Source organism: Eptatretus burgeri, chromosome 1 (genome assembly GCF_056783735.1).
Source record: "Eptatretus burgeri isolate ZD-2024b chromosome 1, Ebu_testis_v1, whole genome shotgun sequence".
NCBI lineage: Eukaryota > Metazoa > Chordata > Myxini > Myxiniformes > Myxinidae > Eptatretus > Eptatretus burgeri.
The window spans coordinates 113,432,174-113,442,783 of NC_140961.1; the positions used below are offsets into that span (position 1 = coordinate 113,432,174).

A 10,610-nucleotide genomic window follows, 5' to 3' on the forward strand; every position below is an offset into this window, starting at 1 on the left:
ATTATCGTTCCTGCAGTCGCTGCTGGAAACGACTGATCATCTGGATCACTCATGCGCGACTTATTTACCCGAGTTTGACATTTGGTTGAGAATAATGAAGAGTTTTCAGGTGAAAGCACAATTTGGCTCCAACAATGGTGTGATCTATATTGCAGTCAGTGCTGAGCATTGAGTGGAGGTGAATAACATCTTGCAAGTTTTTTTCTATAGAGCAGAACCAGTTTGACCAGACCTAGGGTGCTTTTCAGGTCACCTTGTTGCAATGTTTCCTGCCAAAATGTGTGCTGACGACACATATCATAGCCTGTGTTGGTTTCTAAGATATGCTGGCCAATTTATTCATACAGTCGATGCCTTGGGGGGCCAATGATGTTGCTCCATGCCAGGCTGTCACTTCTGACCCGAGCATTGAAGTCGCCCATTACAGTGTAAGTAGTTTTTCAGTGGATGAGATGTTTTTTAGGAGATGATTATGCAAATTGATCCTTCACTTCTGGAGGACTGGTGAGTGTGGGTGCATAGACAGAAATAATGTTGACCCTACCTGAACTGGTGGAAATTTGGAGTTTCCTGCGACGGTCACCGATAGCGATGGTGTGTTCACAAGTCAGTAGTTGGTTTCTAATCGGAAAAGCTGCTCCATGCACACATGGGTCAGATTCACTTTTGCCACACCAGAACAAAATGTAGCTTTGCTCTTTGATGGAACCTGAGTCAGCAAGTCAGGTCTCAAGTGCTGCTATATCGACATGATTGAGTCTGTGCAGTCCATGGTCATTGAGCACAGCCTTCATAATTGAGAGGTCTTTGAGATTAAAGTTCAAACCAACTTACAAACAATCACACTTGAATTTATAAGAATGATGTATGATAGCAAGAAATACATATTTATGTGTATCCATATTAATGATGTGAGCATACTGCTCAATGTATTTTCAGGTCGGTGAATTTCTTCCTTATTGTTACAGTGCACTATTTCAAGAATAATTATCGCAATGTTTTTACTACCAACAGCAAATTGAGCACGGACTGTCAGTGATCTTACTGAGATCTTACAGTTCCATCTTGTTTTTGTTTTGTTCGTGTGACACCCAAGCAAAGTCAGCATTTCATCTGGTAGTGGTCTGAGACATTTCGATGGTTGTCAAAGCTTGTCCCTTTTATCCAATTTCCAGCATTTCGGTACTGGCTTGTTATGGTCATTATCTACAAAATTCAGTGATTCCCTGATAACAAAGAATGCTCGTTGCATGTCATGTGTCCTTTGAATTGACGTTGATCTTGGTGGCAGTTCAAATAATGGTTGACAAAGAATGCCTGATATTGTTGACAGTTCAACATGAGATTTGTTATCTTTTCTATAATAAAAGAATCTCAGCTAGTTGAATGTCAACATTTACCATATTAGTGGCCAAACTTTGACGGGATACTTTTCAACAATACAAATGTCTTGCTCTGTTAAGATACTTGTTTTTTTTCCAAATTTTGTAAGGAAAATTTTGGGTTGTGTTCTCAGTGTTGAATGTTTGATGCCAATCTTGCTAAAAGCATCGTCTCCAGTTACAATATGAGCCTTCAACAAAACATCGCAGTCTACATCCTAGTATTGTAAGCATGGTGTTGGCTTTGTGGTTAGGGTGGCTGGCTGGGGATTCGAGGGTCTTAAGTTTGAGCCCTGTTAGTGCTGAATTAACACCAGGTGGGGTTGACTCAACCTGTCATCCTCCTGAGGTGGGTGAAATGAGTACCAGTATAGTGGTAGAGGAGCACAGCATCAGTGGCACAGCTGTGCTCCAAGAAATGGTCGGAGTGGTGACTCGTCCAAGATTGTGCCAAATAGCCCAGCAAAAACTGCTTTGGCAGTTCCAATGCTCTGTTCAAGAGTATGTGTCAAAGAACAAGAATAACCTAGCATTGTCAACAAGTTGTTTAAAATAATAAATCGACATTTGCTTTGAATAAGTCCTATTAAGCCTTTACTTCAACATGGATTCACAACTCGTCATCAGAATGACCATATCTATATCATTGGACAGAATAACTAAATGCTGGGCACTATCCTAGGGATAGCACACACATTGAACAATCACCCTGCATGTGAAACACTGGGATGACAGTTTATAGCTGTGTTGAGATTCAAGCCCAGGCTAGACAGATTAGAGGTGAGTGTTTGTACCTCTAGGCTATCCTGCAAGCATATATATATATATATATATATATATATATATATATATATATATATATATATATATATATATATATATATATATATATATATATATATATATATATATGTATATATATATGTATATATATATATATGTATATATATATATATGTATATATATATATATATATATATATATATATATATATATATATATATATATATATATATATATATATATATATATATTGGTATGGTTTCAGATGCAACTGAAGCATCTGCAGATGCTGGTTGGTGCAGCTAGATCGAGCAAGGTCCCTGTGCTCAATGTCACATTACCGTACCTGGTGACATACTTACCAAACTGGGGGCTGTGCTTTCAATGTTCCACCTGTCTATGTATTATAGATTTGGCTGAGCAAAACCATAGGTGAGGTGTCGGCTATCTCAGACAGTGAATTTGTGGGGCACAACTTTGTTTCTATTTATTACATCCGTATAATGCCAAAAAAATGAAGGAAAATGACAATCGGACAGGTTTGGAAAGTGTATATTCTGGATTAATGGAAAAGGCACGTGTTTAAGGCAACGATCAATTATGTACAGAAACGATGCAGCGTCACAAAGAAAGCAATTATCCCCTAGCATGTAAAAGCCTCTTAAACAATCCCATTTATACTAGAACCCAAGACAGGCACATTACAATCATCAGGGAAAAGTAGAGAGGAAGAAGACAAATAAGAAGATAGAAGCAGTACGAGGTTTAGGTGTGGCCTCTCACTCACCCTGCATAAACAGGCAAACTTGCGCTGATCCCAAAATGGAGAGAAGATAAGAGAAGGGAAGGGAAGGAAGGTGGTGTGTGGTTGTTAGGTGTAAGGAGAGATGCAATGTGTGTGGTGTAATCTTAGAGGAAACAGTTTGAGGTACGAATCAGTGCCTTGCCCACTTGAGGATGGAGGTCAATAGTTGCTAGCTCTTTCAAATCAATGCGAATTATTTGTGCATCTCAAGTAGACAAATTAACGGAGTTCTTAAAGAAAGAAAGAAAACATGATGTAAGTCAGTGTGGAGTGACTGCTGCATGCAAAGGGCCTTGTGGCATCATTTGTTCTCGAGACTCGCCCCATGTGCGTCTAGCCTCAGCGCCGCTTGCCTCTGGACAGCACAGCTTTGTCCCAGACTGGCACTCTTCACATGAACAAGCAGGCAGCTTTCCTCCGACGAGATCCCCAGTGCATACAAACAGCAGCCCTCAAAATCTCTGGTCGCTCGTCTTTTATTCCTCCTGGGTCAGGCGTGGCCTCGAGAGAGTAAAGTTCATGCGAGCACCTTCCGACCTCATGCGAGGCATGGCTCCATGGGTCTCTGACCCCATGCGGGATGTCCTCATTGGCTCCCACTCACTAACTCTCCAAGGAATCAACTGTGGTATATTACAGTGTAGAGCTTCTGGAACAATCGACTACTGTGGACTGTGATGTTGCCGTGACGTTTCTTTTTGCCAATCAGTCTGTGCTTGCAAGACCCAACAACATAATTTTTGACCGTGCAGAATTCTCCAGGGTATACAATAAGCATCAAATGTGATGGAGAAGAAAGCTTTGTTATGAGTGATTCACGTCATCGGAATGATGAAGGAAACGTTCAGCTGATGGAAAAACCAGAAATCTGATCAAGGTCACTTCCATGTCAATCCTTGTCCAATTTGTCAGACATTGATTTGTTTTGATCGTCACGTTATTTGTTTCATCATATGTAATATCTGCTTTTCATGCTATTGGATTTTTTATGATGAGACAACAATAAAAAGTTTTGAGTAAAAGTTTTTTTCATTAGAGTATTTATTTTCAAGTGTATTAGAGCGTTCTTTGTCCATATTTAGAATAGTCTTTAGAATTTATGACAAAAAAGAAACACCTACAAAAAAATGTTCCCCTTGCTCTGCTCAGAGAAATTATATTTTTTCAGTGCATGTAAATTTTTGCACCTCCCCCCCCCCATCCTAAAAATCATGGATCTACACCTGGATCTGGAGCTGGGTCTTCACCAAAATCTAATCAATTCGTCCCCGTCACATCGCTCTAATACACTTGTCCACTGAATTTTGTTTGAATCCGTCCATAACGTTATGAGATATCATGCTCACAGACAAACAGACAAAAAGACAAACACATGGGGGTGAAAATATAACCTCCGTCCAGCATCGATGATGGAGGCAACAACATTAACATTAACAAAACTTGATGAATTATGCTTTCATATACCAGCTTGTTTCTATCATGTGTGTATCAAAATTTATAAAAGTTCAAAGTTGCACAAAAACTTTTATGAGAAATGCAAAATCTTTTTTTTTTATCACACATCTTGCTGCTTGTTATCGATTTTCAAAATTTAGTGGCTTTATGTTTTAGAATACAGAATCGGAAACTCAGGATTCTCAAAGTGTACTCTGAAATATTGTTGCAGTTATGGAAAAGGCCCCCATGCATTCAGAGAAGCGTAGGATATTTTTCCCAGACAGATATTTTTTTTTTAGTGTATATTTGGATAGATTTCCGACCCATTGTTTAGAAGGATTTTGGGAGGGAGATGTGTTGTGAGTTTAGCATGTTCATTTCCGTAGTAATGACACCTGACTTTCCAACATTTCATTCAACAATCCACCCATTTGTTCCTCCATCTCAAACCCCTCCCCTTGTCATTTTGCCTTAAAACCCCCAATTTACACCACTCCTTCAAACCATCCCTCCTTTCCATTCCACATCCAAACGATCCTCCTGCCCCTACAACACAGGTCATGAATTACCCGATTCGTCAAATACATGGACACAAATTACTCTAACTCGATACGAAAGATTCTTACTCATGTGCAAATCACTGTGGAATTAAATAGACCCTTTTTTTTGATTGCCTGCAAAACTTCCATTTAAAACACAATGGAGGTAATCATTGGCACTACATTTGTCATGATGACATTGCTATGTCAGAGATAGTAGCAACAGCTGCCCACCTTGGGGAGGGGGCGGGAGGGGGGGGTTAGTTTGCTAGCAACTCTTGATGCTCTGGCTAGGCAGAGGCCAATGAGGAGGTAACATGGCTATGTGGACAACCAAATAGCAGGAACTGTAATGACACCCCCTCGTGGTGGTGGTAAGGGGTGGAACTCTTCACGCCCAAGGGATTCTGGGGTGCCTTTCCACGTGGGTCAGCGGGGATTCCATGCACCTTTCTATGGGGATCAGCGGGGGCACCTTTCCATTGAGATCGTCGGGAATTTCGGGCACCTTTCCATGGAGATCAGCAGAAATTTCAGACACCTTTCCACTGAGATCAGCAAACACTTTCCGGTCGGCTTTCGACAGATATTGGCAAGTACATTCCAGACACCTCTCCACGGAGATCGGCAAACACATTCCAAACGCCTTTCCATGGAGATCGGCAAACACATTCCAAACGCCTTTCCATGGAGATCGACAAACGCATTCCAAATGCCTTTCCATGGAGATCGGCAAACACATTCCAAACGCCTTTCCATGGAGATCGGCAAACACATTCCAAACGCCTTTCCATGGAGATCGGCAAACACATTCCAAACGCCTTTCCATGGAGATCGGCAAATACATTCCAGACACCTTTCCATGGAGATTGGCAAATACATTCCTGACACCTTTCAATGGAGATTGGCAAACACATTCCAAACGCCTTTCCATGGGGATCAGTGGGAATTCTGAGCTGCTTTGCTGCAGAGATTGGCAAGTACATTTCGGATGCCTTTCCACGGAGATCAGTAAGCACTTTTGTTGATCAAGCAGCCCTTCCATATGGATATTGATGCTCGATACTCCACTCGTCTCACCTGCCAGGAGCACTCTTCATGCTCTGGACATTCCAGAGGCCTTTCCACTCATCTTGATTCTGCTCTTGACTTGTCTAATGTGCTGGGACTTTTGATTCATCTTGCTCTCGTCCACCAAGCTCTCATTACCATGAGCCGTTTGGCCAAGCCTGCACTCACGTCTGCCAAGTTGGACTGCAGAGCCACCAAGGAGAAACTTGCATGCTGCACGAGTGTGCACACCACACGAGCTTGCATGCTGCACAGAGCGGTATGCTGCATGGGTCTGCACATGGCATTAACTGTGCAAGTCTCACTCATCGCAGGCTGTGCGGGCCTGCCCGTGGCATGAGCTGACATGAATCTGTGTAAGGTGAGGCAGGAGCCATACCCATGCCCTGCTCTGAACTTTATCTAATTTCTTCCTCTCTACGTTTCCCTGTAATGATTGATGACATGCCTTGTCCTGTGTTTAGCATAAATAAGATCATATAAGTGGGCTCCATCAGCACTTGGATAGTCCACTTTCTCATGTACCTTTTAATTTGCCTTTTCATTGTGATTTCTGTCCATTCATTGTAAATATATGCTCATGAATGCCATCGTAAGTACTGGCCATTGCTGATTGAATAAATCTTGTTGTGCTTGTTAAATAAATGTATTGGTTGAACTGTTAAACTTTTCCAATCTGCTCACTTTGGTCTTTTCCTCCATTGGTCCGATATTGTGCATAGGTTAAGTTAGACGGGAAGTTTTACCCCACTGATTGGCTCCGTGAACCGCCAACAGCCATCCACGGTTCGATCGGCTATACATAACAAATAGATCGGTGGCTGTTGAGGGTGTGATCCATAATTGGGTTGCTGTGCCAACAGTAAGGTAATGCGTCGCCAAGAAGCAAAAACCCGAATAGGCTAGGCGGTTCTAATCAGCGGCCATGGTTGCCTAGAAACCCGTCAGATCGCAGAGTTATCTGTGGCCGATGGTCTCAGGACCGGAGGTCAGGTGGAGTTCCAAGGAGCTCCCTTGTGATAACCCCAGACCCTGGATCCGTAACAATATGTTTGACTTCAACATTTTTTACATGAATCGTATACCTAAAGGCAATTTCACATTTCTGATAAACACAGTGCCATTAGCTGTAGTACATTTTACTCCAAAATGCTCTCAAACTAAGCCCTCTATAAATCTTGGAATTATTTAAAAATGCTTCATTACTGCTGCTCTTTGTCTTCTCTAGCATAGTTTAATGGCGTCTCACTCTGCAAAGAGTAAAAATCTTGACTACGCCAACATGCAGAGCTAAGCTGGACCCAAGAGTAAAAATGGTCTTCGTGGTTCCATTGTTACACTTGCTTTTCTGTATTTGGAGGAACAAAAGGCTTTGGAAGTTGATGTTGAAATTTTTAACTCAGCTGGTTAATAAATGGCAAACTTATTTCACAAGTAAATTTATCTGACAAAATCAAGATGTGGTGAAGATGAGGCACCGTCGGGTTTGTGGTGAAAGTTAGGCACAATTAGGTCAGCAAACATCATCCCTTTACTTCTAATTGTTGGATCATTCTGAATGTAACAAGATTGATTTTGAGATGTTAATCAAATGCAAGACCAAGAAAGAACCCAAAGAAGTAAAGAGCAAAGATGGAGTCATCAGAAGGAACCTGGATAGGATTCAAGTTTCAGCTCTTACTCCACAACCCTCAAACCCATTCAGCCGCGACTCCACATCCTCAAATAAATATTCAATAATAAGTGCCAAGCAATAGGGGGCTTACGATGCACCCACTGTTCTCAAGACAACTAACCCCTAGATGCTTACCAAATCACCACTACTCAGGTCAGGTCAGGTATGGGAGCATGCGCCAAAGTGGCGCATCGCTGCGTCCACTTTCCACCGGAACTCTAGGGGCCTCCGTCTGGCCATCTCCCAGGCAGATGCCTGGCCCATCCCCATCTCCTCGAGATGCTGATCAACCTGCTGCAATCACGAGGCATGTGGTTGGCCCATTGGCCTACTTCACTCATGAGACTCCCTCGCTGAGAGAATCCAGTGAGCAGGATCAGCGTCAGGAAAATGAGCCACATGTCCATACAGCCGCAGCTGATGCTCACAGACTATGCAGGTAACAAATCTCATTTGAGTCTCTCTCAGCAACCGCTCATTGGACACAAAGTCCGACCAGCGATAGCCAAGGATTCTCTGAAGAGAACTGGTACTAACGGAATTAAGTCTCCATCTCAGATCCCTGGTCAGAGTCCAAGTATCGCATCCGTAGAGCAAGACAGGAAGCACCAAGGACCTGAAGACAAGGACTTTCGTCCTCCCGCAAAGGTACCGGCAGTGCCACACCCCATGATCCAGTGAATCCATGATGCCCCAGGCCCGACCCAGATGTCTGTTGACCTCCAACGCAGGATACTCGACTGGCTCAATCATCCCAGCAAGCTCGGACTCATTTTGTCAACCTCAGAAGGATGACAGGCTGAGTCAACCCCACCTGGTATTAATTCAACAGTCAAACAGGATTTTAACTCAAGACACTAGGATCCCAAGTCCACCACCCTAACCATTAAACCAATACCTGACAATCAAAATCACTCCCAACTCTCTCTATGACATTCCCATGGGGCCACAAATATATCTGCCTAGTTACGTTCATTCCCAATAATGTACGTTTCTACGATATAAAGATATAAGGGAACAGACAGACAGACAAACAGTAAAATGGAGTCTGACAATAAGAGTAGCTTTGCATTTGTGTCAGCTTTGCCTGATTCGAGACTGGTTAGCAAACACGCCACACATGGCCCAAGCCATGTGAAACAGAAGCATGGACATATCTGAAGAAGGGTACGGGGAGTACACATTTGCCATGTCATCCCCTTCCCTCACCCATCACCTTCTCACCATCCCCAACCCAGCCCCCACACGACATTGACATTGCCCTTAAGAGTAGAGAGATGGCACCCCCAAGGTGGTTCAACGATATCATGTCACCTTCAAGATAGGATTATTTCGCCTTGAGTTTGGGTCATTTCACCAAAATTGAAATATCGATATTAACAATGAACAGTTCCAACATCTGTTGTCCTTTTCAACTCGACAGTGAAGTAATGGAGGAGAACTGTCCTCGGATGGTCCTTGACGTAAGCCACATCTTGCACGTAAAACTAGAATCCGTGACTTTACTTAATGTTCTCTTGCTGAGCCATCACAAAATATATATATATATATATATATATATATATATATATATATATATATATATTATTTATTTACCGAAAACAAATCCACGATCTACACACCACCTTTAATTATTTATTTATTTACAGAAAACAATTCCACGATACACACACCACCTTTAATTATTTATTTATTTTCCGAAAACGATTCCACGACCCACACACCACCTCCAATTATTTATTTATTCACCGAAAACGATTCCACAACCCACACACCACCTTCAATCATTTATTTATTTCCGGGAAACGATTTCATGACCCACAGACCACCTCCAATTATTTATTTCTTTACCGAAAACGATTCCACGACCCACAGACCACCTTTAATTATTTATTTATTTACAGAAAACAATTCCACGATACACACACCACCTTTAATTATTTATTTATTTACAGAAAACAATTCCACGACCCACACACCACCTCCAATTATTTATTTATTCACCGAAAACGATTCCACAACCCACACACCACCTTCAATCATTTATTTATTTCCGGGAAACGATTTCATGACCCACAGACCACCTCCAATTATTTATTTCTTTACCGAAAACGATTCCACGACCCACAGACCACCTTTAATTATTTATTTATTTTCCGAAAACTATTCCACGACCCACACACCACCTCCAATTATTTATGATTGAAAGTGGGCGTGGCTTATGAAAAATATTGTGTGGCTCAGGAGGTGTGGTCAAACAAGAGCATTGAGAGAAGTTTATCGTGTTTGCCATTGTGTGTGTGTGTGTGTGTGTGTGTGTGTGTGTGTGTGTGTGTGTGTGTGTGTGTGTGTGTGTGTGTGTGTGTGTGTGTGTGTGTGTGTGTGTGTGTGTGTGTGTGTGTGTATGTGTGTCTGCAACGCGAGGCTCCACAGCATGAACCAGCGAACCGATTTCGATGAAATTTGCCAACATGTGGAATATATACTGGGAAAGTGCGCATTTGAATTTCGTTGCCTAGCAACCACCCGTTGCTGTACAGCGGCTGAAACACCGCGTACAGTATTTTCAATACTTGTCCTTCAGTTTTGAATGTCGAGAGACGAGACTTCGGAATTAAAAACACCTCGAGATATTTAGAAAATTTTACTCAAGCCGATTTTTGATTGAGGTTTTACTTTTCAAATGGTAGTCCTTCAAAAATCGGGTGTCTATTTACCGTCATTTTTTTATGAGGGGCTTAGGAAAGTGGGCGGAGCTTTGGGAAAGTGGACGTGGTTGATGAAAAGTGGACGTGGCGTAGGAAAGTGGGAGTGGGTTATAGAAAGTGGGCGTGGCTTATGGAAAGTGGGCGTGGCTTATGAAAATTATTGTGTGGCTCAGGAGGTGTGGTCAAACAAGAGCATTGAGAGAAGTTTAT

General features: G+C 42.1%; 1 protein-coding gene across 1 annotated transcript in view; it reads left to right on the plus strand.

Annotated features, from left to right (window-relative positions):
• Window positions 1-311: 311 nt before the first annotated feature.
• Window positions 312-10,610, plus strand: part of LOC147035209 (myelin and lymphocyte protein-like) — a 52,129-nt gene continuing 41,830 nt past the window's right edge. The window contains exon 1 of the mRNA XM_085895411.1: window positions 312-428. Within this exon, the coding sequence (XP_085751537.1) occupies window positions 324-428 (105 nt within the window). The 5' untranslated portion in view covers window positions 312-323. The remainder of the gene's footprint in view (window positions 429-10,610) is intronic.